The sequence below is a fragment of the Schistosoma mansoni genome (assembly GCF_000237925.1).
Source record: "Schistosoma mansoni, WGS project CABG00000000 data, chromosome 2 unplaced supercontig 0193, strain Puerto Rico, whole genome shotgun sequence".
NCBI lineage: Eukaryota > Metazoa > Platyhelminthes > Trematoda > Strigeidida > Schistosomatidae > Schistosoma > Schistosoma mansoni.
In genome coordinates, this window is record NW_017386002.1 from 301,388 (window position 1) to 317,335 (window position 15,948).

General features: G+C 38.6%; 1 protein-coding gene across 1 annotated transcript in view; it reads right to left on the bottom strand.

The window, feature by feature from the left end:
* The window catches only part of Smp_090450, a gene marked incomplete at its 5' end in the record, with an annotated part of 29,081 nt that extends 18,060 nt beyond the window's left edge, over window positions 1-11,021 (bottom strand). Inside the window, 7 exons of the mRNA XM_018791518.1 lie at window positions 3,322-3,732; window positions 3,856-4,137; window positions 4,220-4,475; window positions 6,920-7,219; window positions 10,429-10,516; window positions 10,551-10,772; window positions 10,805-11,021. Of these exons, the coding sequence (XP_018645326.1) occupies window positions 3,322-3,732; window positions 3,856-4,137; window positions 4,220-4,475; window positions 6,920-7,219; window positions 10,429-10,516; window positions 10,551-10,772; window positions 10,805-11,021 (1,776 nt within the window). The remainder of the gene's footprint in view (window positions 1-3,321; window positions 3,733-3,855; window positions 4,138-4,219; window positions 4,476-6,919; window positions 7,220-10,428; window positions 10,517-10,550; window positions 10,773-10,804) is intronic.
* Between the last annotated feature and the right edge of the window lie 4,927 nt (window positions 11,022-15,948).

Genomic DNA, 15,948 nt, shown 5'->3' on the forward strand with positions numbered 1-15,948 from the left:
CCATGGAAAACCTGGAAGCATGGTGGTCTAGCTTCAATTGACTCATGATCTCAACTCTAAAAATATTATTACTATTATTATTAATGGCTTTATTCAATATTATATTTTGGTGCAATATATAATTCTCAACACGAGATATTTCAACAAGTTCTTTTTACAAAAAACAAAAGAAAAACAAGAAGGAAGCTGGGAAAAAATACATGAATCGGTAACAACTTTTCAATTAGAAACATGTTTAAGAATACAGGTTATTGACTAGGTCAACTCTAACAACCTGTTCGTCATAGAGTATATTTGCTAGGTAAGGGTATTATAGAACTTTTATACCTTTGCTTGAGTGTATAGATGTTAATGTATTGACGTCCCGTTCTACCAGAAGATATACAAGGAGAAATATATGAATGAAGGGGATGGTTAGTATCTGATAAGATAACACCTGTCAAGAGTTTGGAAGACTTTAGATGTCCATCCACAACTATATTATTAATGACCTCTAAAGATTCACCACACACTCTGCTAACTGCCTTCAGCACCCTCTACAATACAGTAAAGTCTTTCCTCAAAAGCTCGAGAAAGAGTAATAGGTAATATGCAAGAATTGAGAATTTGTAAGAGTAAATTTCGAGTAATCCAAAAAGTATACAACTTCTTTACGGAACACTTTCTTCGATAACAGTAAAACATGAGAAAATCAAGAGAGATCAGAGGAAAAGGTAACAACCAAGATAATTGACTTTCGACACTGTGTTTATCAAAGTCTCCAATGGCACAAGCATTATGGGATCCAAACATGATGTTTAGGTGTTGTTCGTGTCTCAGGCTAAAGTTAACAGCTCGATATTTAGATGGATTAAGTATGAGACCATTAACAACAGACCACCATTCAATACGAAACAAACACTCATTCATTTCTATGGGATGTAAAGAGGTAGAAATCGGCAAACATACAGTGAGATCATCCGCATATTTCAAGAAATTGTTTGCTGTAAAAGATAGCAGATCATGCAGAAAAAAAAAAGAGGAAAGAACAGGTGAAGGAACGACTCCTTGTGCCATACCTTCATGAGACAGTAGAGATGTTGAACACTTTCCTCCAAACACATTGTACTGTTCTCTTTCAGAGAGGTAGGAACATAGCCAGTTGGCTATCAAGCTGTCAGTGTTGACGCTGATAAACTTGTTAAGTAGAAGTTGTCTTGGGATAGAATCAGAAGCAGAAGTATAGTCCAGAAAAGCGCATTGAACATACTTCTTACACTTTTCATTTGAAAACTTGGAACATGCAAAAGATCGACACTAGCTCACATTTACAAACATAGCTACACCACCGTCACATCCCTTTTTATTGCTTGATCGATCCTGATGATAAATATTGAGATCATGTGGTGATACTAAGCAATCGTTCTGTAAATCAGTTAACCGAGATTCTTGAATTGTGATGACACCACAATTACGATACACGTTTTGACTTAATAGGATTTGAAGATAGTCCACCTTGGTAAATTAATGATCGGCAGTTAGAATTTAGCAGCTAGAAAATCGACATACAATTAATGTTCATTCACTTCAATCCATATTGCCAACCACCACAAAGTTTCCTATTGTACTTTTTGTAACGTGCGCAGCGAAAAGTCGTAAGCTTTTCAGAGACGCGCCGGCATAGATTATGCGATTAATAGACATAATGAGGTGTTAAAGCAAAATAAAAAACAGATAAATTGTTGGAATATTTAGATGAAAGAAACGGGTAGTTCAGATATTCAAGCCGCTGTAAGCTGAAAATAACTCAACCAAATATGGGAAAATTAGTACAAATGCGCGCCGACTGTTGGGGATGCTAGATCCCCTGGAATCACTTGGTAAATGTCTTATTTTTGTGATTTTATTTTGGAAATTTGAATCTCTCGTTCTCGTGACAAAAGCGCCCGTTTTCACTATTAGATTGTATCGCCCACCTGAAAGGACACTAAATGTCATTGGTTTGTTCCCTATTAATATGCTATTTCGTGATGTTTCCCAAGGACATTTTTATGTTGTATATATACTCTTGAGTTGTGTGCTTGTTATTGTTCGCGATTTTGGGTGCTTGTGGAATATTTCTTTCATCTAAACCGCGTCTTCTTCTAGTTAGCAGGGCTGGGATGCATTGGAATAGTTTAGCTTTTCTTGTCGTTGTGTCACTGACCCTTCGATCAGCTCGTCGATTTTAGATGATCTCATGATTTCTTCAAGCATGGCATGAAGACAGAAAAACTGAAGTAATTGTTTGATAAATAAACTTTATTTTCTCAACCTTCTGTGAATTCTTAATACTTTTGGATTCATAACCACTTACCGATTATTTAGACAGTTACAATATTAACCAATGGGCATACCGAAATAACCTCGAATAATAACCTTATACGGCAGGATCAATCAACGTATGACTAAAAACTGGATTGACAAGAACTTATCCTGCAGCTGAACTGATTGTTTTGTCCGAAACAACATATTCTTTAGCACAATCAAAGTTCGACAGGTATACCTTTCATGTTACCACCAACTGTGCATACATTCACATGTATCTACCAAAGCACTTACACTGGTAGGACAAGAAGAAGAATGCATATCCGATTCAAAGAACATATCCCAAAACGTTTAAGGTTAAGTGGGTCAAAAGCATTCAGCAGTGCCATCTCCACACATCTCGATACAGGACATCAGGTGGATACATTGAAATCTTTTAAGGTGATTAATAAACAATTGAACTCCAGTCTTCTGAAATTTGCCGATGCTATAGATACCAAACGTCTAAAACCAGATCTATGTGTTCTAAAACAGACAGTAATAAATCTTACTTTGCCCTGGTAACATTACACCCTTTTTCATTGCATCATTATTTCAACTTTCTCAAGTTTCGATTACGTCATTTTCATTTCTCTTTAATTTATAATTGACTGATTTCAACTCATCCTTGTTACTATTAGACTGTTTTTAGTTGCTTCATTACACAATCATTAAATCTTTGTTAACTCTATGGTTTCTAATCACTAGTTCGATGTTCTGGGACTTTTCCTCTCTCACTTTATTTATTAGCCTGAGGAAAATTTCTAAGATCTTATAGGCTATATTGGAATCTTCACTACATTATGATACACATATTCATCTATAATTACCTTCGTATTTAAGAGTATGTCAATATCCACAGATTTAATTTTAAAATACTTAGGATTTTAAGGAGCTGATGAGAGGCTAACGAAATAAAATGAATTTCTATTATTCTGCTCCATTCTTTGGTTTTGCCCTCTTTAAGATAATAAAGGGAGCTGTGTAAGAATTTACCGGAATCCTCGGATTATTTATAATAATACCCAAGATAAAATGTTGCAAAAATTCAACAACTTGGTGTTGTATAGTTTCATGCATTTTACACAGAATACTAGAAAGGCAACTCACATGTTGCTTTGGAGCGATTGGAGGACATGAACTTCGGATGATTGTCGGACCACATGGATTAACTCCACTAGAATGTTGTGCTACAGTTGCGATAGTTGCCGTCCGTCCTGTAACAGCACTGCCTGGCACAGGTGTGATCTTTAAACCTGTCGGTGTAACTACAGTCGGTCCTCTCTGCCCAGCCATAGTGACGCATGAGTTTGGTATCATTGAACCAACAGCGGCAGTAGTAGTAGGCAATCTGATAGGGGTTGGTATTGGGACCGAATTAGCAGTAGCCGGTGTGGTAATGAGGGCCTATGTAATGAATGAAATCAAAAAACTAGTCAATCAGTAAATTAATCAAACAGCTATTAATTTTGCTTAGGTTGTTGCTAGCAGCAAGTGAATAAATTCGAAACCCTTTCCGATTGCACTAACCTGTGAAATAGCACCAGCTCTTGAGAAGTTCAGAGAACCAGCAGATGCAGTTAATGGAGCTTTAACAATTCCACTTGTATCTACTGGTGAAGATGTCAGGGAATGTGTTGAAGTTGTGGAAGGAGAAACATCATACTTTTGAATCTGCAAAATATAAGCATCTGCAGTAGGCACCGAACCCCAAGTTACTTCGAGGCTTTGAGTGCCAGCACGAACTAATTGAACTCTTGTCGGAGCAGCAGGGCGATCAGTTTCCAAAAACCATAAGTCTTTGAAGCAAACCTAGACGGATAAAAATAAACCAGTTAGTACTATATTTTAAAGAACATAATATTACACGGTAGTACAATATTTAACAACTCACCTGATTATTCCATGCTTTTCTATATCCATCACGACCAGACCAAACGTACAAACGACTGTGAACAGCTACAGCACAATGTCCAGCGCGGGCTCGAGGTAGAAGACATTCGTCAGCGACTTCCATTGTCAATGGTTCCCAAGCCATTGTGTCAAGATTGAGACTAGCCAAAGTATTTGTACACTTCCATTCTTTTTCTTGAGCTGTCATTTTAATTTCTTCCATGACCAAAGGAACCCATCCACCGAAGACAAACATTCTAGAAATGATTAAATGTTAAGTGTCACGGCAAATTAAAGAAATGAATACACGGAAGTACATAAAAACCGATTGGTCAACATCGATATTTAAAAACCTGGTCAGGTTCTACAGAAATTATTAAGTGCGAAACACCATAACCAAAATTTTGTTAAGGATTAGTAAGTAGCTGAAGGAAATGAGTAACGTCCCTTTCTAGATTACTGCTGAGAAACGCCGAGCACAAAACATTGTAAATGGGCTCCAGTATCCTGAAAGAACACATGGCGTATGAACCAATTTTCGGTCACCGATTACCATAGGACTGCATGTCCTGACGTTGCTCCACTGCCTTGTGGATCAGACCTTTAGATCGAAGGCCTCAGGTGTGGCCCCCTAAGAAAATCACCTGCTTTGGTCTGGGCACCCGGGCAGTATCGCAGCTCACACAAAAACCAAGCGATTGTGTGGAGCATATGTATTCTGTGCCTCTCTGTACCAATATTTATGTGCTTAAATAAACATTTAAAACAAAATATAAATAACTGATGTTGTGCTTAAACATTTAATAGTTTTGGTCAATATGGACAAGTGATTTAGAACTATGAAATGAAACTAAGTAGGTTCAAAATAATAACAAAGAATTTTCCCTTCGGGCTGGGAGTATATTTGATTCACACGAACTAAAAAACCTCATGCCAAATGGATCACTGCCATAAACTATCTGTCAAAAAGTGATAGACACAAATTAATTTTTCAAACTTCACGTGGCAAACTCATTTTGGAGACCGGATACTTGATTGATTCTCCAACAAGCTGTCAAAACCATTTACCTTCATCTGTATCAAGTTAACTACATGATACATGCTGACATGACACAAGTGTGCATCAGTCTAAGTTGCCCACGCCTCACATCAGCAGACTAGGAAATTGAAGACAGGAGCAGAAAGATATCAAATCTTTTTAAAATGTCTAAAGCCGTTAATCCATTTCATAAAGTTTGATAAAGCAATGAAAAGATAGAGTCAACCTGGAAAATACGTTGCATTCGCATAAGATACATCAGTTTGAAGTGTACTGTGTACATATAACATTCTTGAGGTCAACCGTCTTCTCACTGCACCATTCAAATACCAAATACAAAAGAAAGCCAAACATCAGAAACGTAGTTCAACAGGAAAGAACAAGAATTACGGAACAACACCAAACCCAAAATTTAGAGGAAGACAAAGAATAGACTAAATCACGCCAGTGAACAATAAGGGTCTCGTCAATAAAGGTATCCAACCAAACAACAATAAATACTTAATAGATAATGGTATTGGGACGTAAAAGAAGAATTGGAAGAAGTTATTGCAACTCAGCAATCTTGAGTAAGTATACACGACTTGACTAAGGGCATATTTACGATCCGTCTACTTAGATCACGCTTTAATGGGGCAGCGTTTGAGCATGGCACTTGGAAGGATGAAACCGAGTGACAGACTCCTAAGCCACAGTTATGGGGACATATGTCTATTTTTCGAAGGTAAGGCATATGAGTTATCAAATACATGCAACCTTATGTACTTAACTCTGAGCCGCACCCACATTGAGGTCAGTGATCTATCTGCTTATCCAAACGTCCTGGTAACATGCACCCAGTAGTTCATGTGAACGAGTATTAGATGAGTGCTAGTAACATACCACAGCCGCCCAAATCTAAGTACATGAAGAAGGGTTAGAACTCACAACCTTGTGGTTGAAAGTGGAGCGCTCTAACCACTAGGCCTGATAAAGTGAATCAACCAGAAGTGGCCAGATGATAAGGCTATTAGGTGTCAATCAGAAATCGCTTAAAGCACATGTCACTGGCTAAGAAATTGATTCATCATATATATATATATATATGAACTGTGAGTGAGAATGATAATGATCGCTTGTTTGCTTGGTCAGACATATTTGGGTTTCAAAATATATTTACGTTCTAGTCAGGCTAATCACGTGTTCTTGATTTGAGTTGGGTTGAAGTCCTGTAGAATAGACACTGGCAGGGAATCTAGTGTAGATATTCGTCTAAGGTAAATTAACGTCCCACATACGTGCAGAAAGTAAAAGGACCGTTATAACAAAGAAACCCTAGCGTTGTAACTATATATATATATATATATATATATATATATATATAATTTCACTAATAACGTCTCCATACTCGGCCCCCAATGTCTGCCGAACTATTCATTCGAATGTTGACGAATACTCGCATATATTTTGTTTGTTAATAATTAGATAAAAACTCGCAATTTATGAGAAAATTCTGAGTCTTAAACCAAAACTAATTATCACCCTAAAATAATAAGTGCTGATTGCCCTTCCTAACCTGAAGACAATAAACAAACAATAGCAAACTAAAAATTGCCTTACGATAGATAACAGGACGTAAGGTAGAACCTACCGCATTAATAAAAAGAATTTTCCGTAACTTACCGGTTTCCGATTACAGTTGCACTATGAAGACTGCGTGGAGCCGGCAGATCTCCACTAACGATAGGTTTGATCCATGTCATAGTATCAATTTCTAATTGCCAAAGATCCCCAAGTCGATTACCGGACATGCCACCATATACCAAAAGACGCCATTTCTTTACCATTCCATCAAGGACCTGATAAGCTACTGCACTGTGAGATTCTCTAGGTGTAGGCGGCTGACCATATGTGTTTGGGATATCCCAACACATAGTACTTGAATTAGGTTTTAATTCCAGAGTGTACAGATCGTTTAAGTATCTAATTATGAAAATATTTTACAAAGTAAATAGTACGGAGATAAACCAAGAACATACTTTAATAGCTAAAATGAATATAAAGCCGACTGATAGATGAATGGTGAAACAATGAGGTCGGATGACAAATCTCCATGAGAGAACTACTGACGGAATCCGACATGAGGGTCGTCTACAAATCATATTCTCACCGAAAAATGTTTCATGGACCATTATCTATTATTCTGGGAAACTGTTGTAGACTGAATAGTGGATATTTTTTGGCAAGATTCACTATGAGATTTGATAAAATGGAGCGAATTTTTTAACGTGTCAAGATATTAGATTTCTGTTGAGTTCATCGCACCAGTTTAAAACCATCTATAACGCTTTTAATGCTACTTAGGTTAGTAAAGTAATTTTCACACGCATTTTTTGTTGATGTGTATCTGTAATTAATATACGCCGTGTTTTTTTAGCTGGATTTTTTAGCTATCTGAACTTTTCTTGTTTTATCCGCATCGTACCGATCACAATGGTCATTCAAATTTTTCGATGCGGTCAACCACAGTCCCTATTCCTTGTTGAAAGTGGTAATGCAATGTATTTATTTATTTGAACACATAAGCATTGGTACAAGAAGACACCAAATAGATATGAGCCCCATAAACCATTCGATTTGAGTTCGGGTTGTGATGCTGCCCGGTTGCCCAGAATGAAGCAGGTGGTTTCCCTAGGGGGCCACACCCGGAGGTTTAATTAACAAGGCGGTGGAGATACGTCAGATGCAGTCCTATTGTAGCCGGTGACCAAGAATTGGTTCATACGCCATTTGTCCCATCGGGATACTGGAGCCCATGTGCACCATTGGTTTGGAACCAGGATTTCCCGACTCCCCTAGGTGGACTCTCCATGTTCACCAATCTGGTTAAAGCACCGGACATTCGCTTTTCGTCCCCTCAATTTCGTAAACAACACCCCCGCCGCGAGAAGGTATGCAATGTGACGGGTGCAAGAGATGATTTCACCATTTATCACCCGCCGTTTATGAACGTTGCTGTAAACCGACCTTGCTGTGATTATTTACGAAATGTTCCGTTATTAGGGCGACTGTAAGGTAAAGCCTTGGAACTCACTCCGGCAAGTGACGATACCCACTCATTAAGTCTGACATCAAATGAAGAAGAAACAACAAGTGCGGTTGATAGTGTCGTTAACCCAAATACTATTCTTGATCGACAGGGTGACCCCAATTGTTGATACACCCAAAGAAGAGACAACCTTTGTCCGAACCATTGTTACGCGTAACCGGAATAAGTCCCACATTGTCGGGACAAGGAAAATACCGAATACCCTGGTATGACCGAGTGGGAAGATTTTCGAAATGCTCTCACATGGCCACGCGTATACATCTACTGCCAGGGAAGTCCTACTCACTGCCTCGCGGTGGGAGTCTTGTTTACAAAATTCGGAGGGAAATTTGAAAACGACCCTGCTAAGAGGAATGCACACAATCTGAAGTTGTTTAAATCTGCCATCAGCAATGTACCGTCAGAAGGTAGTACATATTACTCAAGACTCAGTAAGTGGGTTAGAAGCGAAACATAACCAAGAAACTAGAAGTTAGAACTAGAAAGTTACGAGGAAAATTTACTTCGCAGAAGTTCGCTTTGTTCTATGCAATGAATGTGAAACATGACCATTAAAAGTAGAGGATATTTGTAGGTTACTAGCATTCGATAATAGATGTCTACGGAGCATTGTCAGTATACTTTGCAACCACGGAGTAAGCGATTTCTGGGTTAGGAAGAGTACCAGGTAAGGATGGGAAATCGATTAGAGGTAGTAAATCTTCACCAACTGAGGTGGTTGGGACGTGTGTAACGTATGCCCAACCACCACATACTTCAACAGGCGATGTTTTCTGGTGCAGCAGCAAGCTACAAGAAAGCTAGGGACGACCAAACCATGACATCAGTACATTAAGTCACTGACAACTGAACTTAGCCTTGTCACTAGGTAAGTATTTCCTGGATGTGGTCCACGTGATTATCGTTACCAATAGTCAGACTTTGAATGACATGGCTCAAAACCGCTTAGAATGGCACAGGTTAATTTGTTTTTTGTCTTCCCCCAAATCCTGAGATTCTAAATTCCTCAAAACCTTTCTCGTTTTATTCACTAATTTATAAATTCTTTCCGAGTCGTGAATTCGATGCCGAATCTTTCTTATTACCACTAACACTTACTACCTCTACCAACGTGAGATTCGATCTAATACTTCATCTCTCTTCGCTAATGGGGCATGGCAACTTGAACTGATGTAAATATGTACAGGTTCCACATTGTGACTGAGGAAACTGTTCCTCAATTTCCTATTAACCCCAGAATTAGCGAGATAGCCGGTCCTGGAAGGTTACATCCACGACTGCTGTCATCTTTCGTGGACATTATTTCACAGTCACTAAAAGTGCTTCTTGCACCCAACTGCCTAAGGATTGGAAGGATGATTTAGTTAGCCCGTTACTAAAATACGGAGAGATGGTGTAAAACCACTAACCTGTCAGTTACATAAAAAACAATTCGGGATAGGTTACTAAGTCACAGAATCATACAATTTGATAACTCTTGACCAACACGAATTTCCAAGCATTTGTGTTTAACTAATTGCTAGAGAATTAGACAGCAGCCTAAGATAACGATTTGTCCATTGGTGTAGTGTTCACAAATCTTACCGAAACATTTGAAAAGACCCCTTACTTAAAGTTTATCCAAAATCTTTAGAGCTTTAGAATAACAGGTACTATACAAGAGTGGGAGAGAAAATTCCTCCGTGGCTGAAGACTGAGGGTGAGGGTAAATGAAAAATTATCTGAATGGAAGCTGGTCAAAAGAGATGTATTCTAGAACACCACCTTCGGTCCTCGATTTCCGTTACCTACTTTAATATATTAGCGAGACTACTTACGTCGTTGACACAGTTGTTATCAGATGTCAATATCCAGAGAGCAGTAAGCAGTGAAGCTGAGAACCTTTGTCTTGAGCAGTTATAAGATACAATGGATATCCCTTAAACTTGAATTTAATTTGGAAATATACCGATGACCTAGTACATAACGAACCAGTAATTCCCCATTAACGCAAGGAGACAAGCCTAAACATGTTACTGAACACGAATTTATACAACTAATAAACGACATATGGCAAACTAAATAGAAAAACCGGAGTGATTACCTTGGTATATTGTTTTTAGGGTCATCACTATCATTTGTTATCCCACCAAATAGAAATGCTCGTTGACCAACAAGAGTAAAACTATGCCCTGCAAAAAAAATTCAGAATAAAAGAGGTCATACCGATCCTTGGGCATGGACAGGGGCCATTTCTAGCAGGCTTAGGCTTTAGACGTTTCCACTCCCAACGAGAGGCTTGTAGTTCGTATAAGTCACCTGAATATTTGCCGTATTCAAGCATGCCACCAAACATGAGAACACGAGTGTTTTCTGCCAACATCCCGAAGGCTGCACATCCTGGCGGAATATCTCCGTGTACAGCGGGTAGAAACCATTGGCAAGTTGCTAAAAACAAATGGACGGAAAATAACACTTACTCGTATTAAACACGTGAAGTTCGTCTACTATTCCCTCATTCCCACCACCAAAAACCACGATCAAGTCCTTAATAGCCACAGCTTTGTGTCCGTGTCTTGATCGAGGGACATTCCCAGTGGCCGCTGAAACTTTCCTCCACCTAACGATAGGACCTACACCAGCCATCTTGGAAAGCGTACCACCCGCGGGATCATGAGAAAACGTTCCAATAATCATTTGAATGAATAATTTAGCATTCAGACTCCATAAATCATGAATAAAATCGCTCTGTTATTTTTTTTCGAATTCATCAGGAGAGAAGAAGAATTTTAGAGCTAATAAAATGACTGTTTAAATAGGACAGTGTTACTGTTTCTCGTTGAGTTAAATTCGCTGTTTTGAACGTAAATTACGCATTAATACTACTGTTTACACTCTAATTAAATTTATTTCAGTTAAAGTGATACTGCGTTTGTGTGTTTTGATCTTGATTTTGTGTATTTATTGCATCAAAGCATTCTTGGTCGACCTTGACTTGATTTATTTGATCAAGGTTTGAGATTTATCCTATACATCTATTTTGTCTACCGTTTTAGCTAATTCTTAAGATGAACAGCTCTGCTCACAATTGTGGACAGCCATATTGCTTGTTCCCTGTAGAAGAAGGAATGCAATATGATGAGTGTAAGAAGTGGTTCCATAAAATGTGCACCCGCTTAAGTCACACTGCCTATAAAAGGTGCTCAAAGCCTAATTCTCACTTGGCTCTGTGTGCTTTGTTGTTTGAGAAAGACATTACTCATTCAAGAAGTAATTAGCCTTCTGGCATTAGCTAACAGAAAGGTTGGCGAGGGCTGTACCGATAACATGAATACTGTGTCAGTGTCGTTAGTGCTATCACGGCACTTGCCAGACACCCAACTGTGAAACACGAAATAGAGGTTTCTACCCCGAAACAACTAGTGGGTGATACACTATTAGATATTGATGGGCAAAGTGCTGTAGCAGCGACTGGTAATCCGGCTAGAACCATTATCGTCCCGAGTAGTTCTAATGTGGATGCTGAGACTGATGGGAAACAGACGATGCGGAAACGTAGAGGAGAAGGAAAAATAGCCAAAGAGAGCGCCTGTTTAGTTTAAAAGTCCTCGTTGGGCTCACATTCTGCGTGTCCGATTACCCCATTAAAGTCCTAAAGTAGGTCAATATTTATCTTTATCATAAATCGGAAAAGTTTCGCCTCATCAATAATTATCCCTCGACGGTAAGATGCAAACAGTTAACAGACATCACGGTCGAAAGCCATGGATACGACTTTTAAAGGAGATAGACACGTTCCTACTTTAATTATTAGGAATCCAGAAGAGTTGAAAGGCTATGACCCTGCTAAAAGACACGCAGATGATCTGCAGTTAGTGGAATCTGTCATCGGAAATGTACTGGTTGAAGAGGTTTCAGGGGTACATATCATGAACGTAATAGGACCCGGTAAATGGGTTGGAGGTGAGACCCAACAAAGAAGGATTTTGAAGTTAGTACTCGGGAATTTTGAGGAAAGAGATATAATATTGAATAACGCACACAAACCTCGTGATTCAAATATTCGTATTCGACCAGATTGGCCGCTTGAGGATCGGATCAGGTGGAAGAATGCTCTTACAGAGTTAAGAATTCGAAAGCTAAGTGGTGAAACGAACCTTAAGATTAAGTGTTTTCTGGTAGTCAGGTCGTGGAAGCCAACGCTTCCGAGACCTGTATGGGTAGAAAGTAAGATTCCCAAAGCACCTTAAATGTGTGCTGCACGAATGCCCGTAGTCTTTGAAATAAAATGTCCGAGCTAAGTTTGATGGTGGATGAATTCAATCCCGATATAATTTTTATCACAGAAACTTGGCTCACTGTAGATATAGACTGTCTTCCCATCATTTCAGGCTACATCTGCATCAGAAGTGATAGAGTTATAAGTCGCAAGGGAGGAGGCATAATGTTATAATTTAGGGACCACTTTCGCATACAATCGATCATATCGGAGGCGCATGTAAGTGGTACGTGTGAGGTAGTATGTTGTACAATTAGGTCTAGAAACGGGTTAGTGACTATAGGAGGAATATATCGTAGTCTGTGTCGTCTTGCTGACGACTTTACCATAAGACACATCTGTTCTTGGAGTAAGGCAGGATGTTGTCTCATCTTTGGAGGTTTCAGAACACCACATATAGTAACTGGGTACAGCTCACAGCTTCAGGTGGGGTTTCGATAGTGACATATTATCAACAATTATCCAGTGTGCACTTGTACAATGTATCGTTACATGTATCGTAAAACATATTAACTTGGAATATGGTCCGTCATTGCTAGACCTTGTCCTCACACACCACTGTGAAGACGTCGACAACATTCAGTACCTTCCTCCACTAATGTATAATGATCACGTCGTACTTTCCTTTAAGTTCCGAACACATGGTATAAAAATCTGCACCTCTTTTTATTATTCTGAAAATGATATTTACAGAATTTACACCAGTTCACAAGCATGATCAATTTGATATAAAAAGCAACATTTAATGTAGAGAACAAACACGGAATATAAGATTGTTTTATGTTTGCTGGTTCAGTAATTGATAAGTACTTTACATATGGCATATATCACGGCAAGCCAATGCAACATCAGGGAACTTTTAATTTTTTCTTAAGTGGATAGCCTGACGATTTATGAACGTATTTCTTTAAAGTTATTTCCAGTGCCAGAGCGAGTTACCGATAAATATCTACAACTAGAGAAAATAAGATTAAAGCAAAGAGCATGGAACAACAAAACAATAATTGCCAAAATATACCGATCAGGTTACCACTGTTCATGTTAGATATTATTCAAACGTGTTAGAGTTTCTAGTGACAGTGTTAATGTAAAGTGACAGCAAGTAAGTGGTTAAACATTTAAAGTTCCTATAATCTCACCTGTGGAGTAAGATACACTTACAGGCGCTAGAGCATTTAATGCATTTTCAGAGGAGCAATATGCATTAGTGGAGCGAACAAATAATGGAAGAGAGTTTAACATACGGATAGTTTGGGGTAGATTATTCCAGAGTCTAGAAAACTTACAGGTAAAGTAATTCATATAGAGAGAAGATCTGGAATATGTTTGTTTCGCTAAAGACAAGGAGGCACGAATGTCGTAATGTTAAGCTTCAGCATATTGAATCGCCTGGTTGGATGTGAAGGATAGTTTGTTAAGTATTTTGAAAAAGAAGAAGGTTAAGTTTGACTCTCCTCTTCCATAAAGGATCAAGCTCGAATTTATTACACCTAGAATTATATGTCAAGGCACAATCAGTTCCAAGAGTACGAAGTGTAAATCGTCTCTGTACTGATTCTGCCCCATCCCGTTCCAATATCTGGAGAGCCAATATCCCAGCAATCAGAGACTGTGCTATCTCGATTTACTGGTCGATCGATGCTGATGGATCGATCGAAGAAGAATAGAATAAGTTTAAGATTACACTAGAGTCCGTAACACAGCTTTTTATACAATGGTTAACACATAAGCTATCACATTGCCCTCCATAGATGAATAAGGAAACCGGAAGTTGTTGAAGCTTAGGAAACACTTATGGGACTTATTCATGTCAACAGGACAGGCATCATTTAAGTGCAAATATTAGAAAAGTCCGGAATATATGTAAAAAGACCATGGCTAAATCCCGTACCGTTTACGAACGACAGTTGGCATATGATAGTCATACTTCTCCGAAGCGATTGTTTTCGTGCGTTATTATTATTAATGACTTCATTCAATATTGTAATCTGGTACAATATAGAATTCTCAGCACGAACGGAGAACAAAACTCAGTGATGGTATTCCCCCATTACTGTTACACGAAAATTCAGATTTACTAGCTGAATCAGATTTAGCAAAAGCTGAGACTTTTTCAAACTATTTGAGTGAAATATATTCTACGTGTGGTGTTACAACTACTTGTCTCAATCACACCGAGATACATTTCTCTGTTATTTCCTTCCTTGTGTAATGTATTTGTTTTGTAATTTGTTCTTTTTCACCTTCTTCCTCTGTCGTTGCCAGGTCTTCCATGTATTTCTGCTTGTTGTCTCGAATGCTCCTCGGAGAGACTATAATTAATGGACGACTTCTGAGCAACACTAAGGTGAATTTAATGATGTTCACTAACATACAAACGCCAAATGAGGGTAATAAACCTGCTGAAAGAATATAAATTATGATTTACAGTTGATGGTTGGAGTTACGAATTATATTTAGAATTTTCATCACGATCTGACATCAACTAAAATGCCAAAACTCTATTCATCCAAACCGATAGGTGGATTTCACGTGAAAATCGAAGACCTGTTATCCTAAATCTGATTGGATGATTATCTGCTTCTGTAAATTCAACTTATCCCTTGGTTTTACTCCTCTTGTCTGACTGTAGGTGATCACTGTCTTCCGTTACTGAATTCTCTTCAGGGATTCAGTAGAAATCCACTCCATATTCTCATGCTGTTAGCAGCCCAGCACCTTCTTATACGAAGTTAGTGCTTCTTTGATTCATTTTCCGTTGTCCTCCATAGTGGTTTACTCTTCTTTCAGTAGATTTTGTAGGGCTTGGAACTTGTTGTTGAGAGCTATCTTAATTTAGTTTAGTTTGTCAGTACCTCGAAAGAAAAGAGTGTCAGGCGTTTGTTGTGCTCTTCACCAGATGATCTCTTAACCTTTGTTTGTATTTTAGCCACCACCATGCAGTGATCTGAAACCGTATCAGTTCTACTCTTTTTTTATAGGTCTGTTATAAGTGCACTTGTCTTTTCTGCCTGACTATTAGTTGTCAACCCAAGAATGTGCACTAGCCATCATGTGACTACCTAAACTGTCAAACCTTACGTGGAACTAACTTACTTACTTACTTCTGTTACCCCTCGTGAAGGAGCATAGGCCACCCACCAGCATTCTCCACCCAACCCTGTCCTGGGCAAGCCTTTCCAGTTCTTCCCAGTTAACATTCATCCTTTTCGTATCTGCCTCTATTTCCCGAAGTAATGTGTTATTTGTCCTTCCTCTTTTCCGTTTCCATTTCACCATTTCAAGTTACCTCGTGATGCAGTATAGTGGTTTCCCCAATGTATGTCCGATCCACTTCCAACGTCT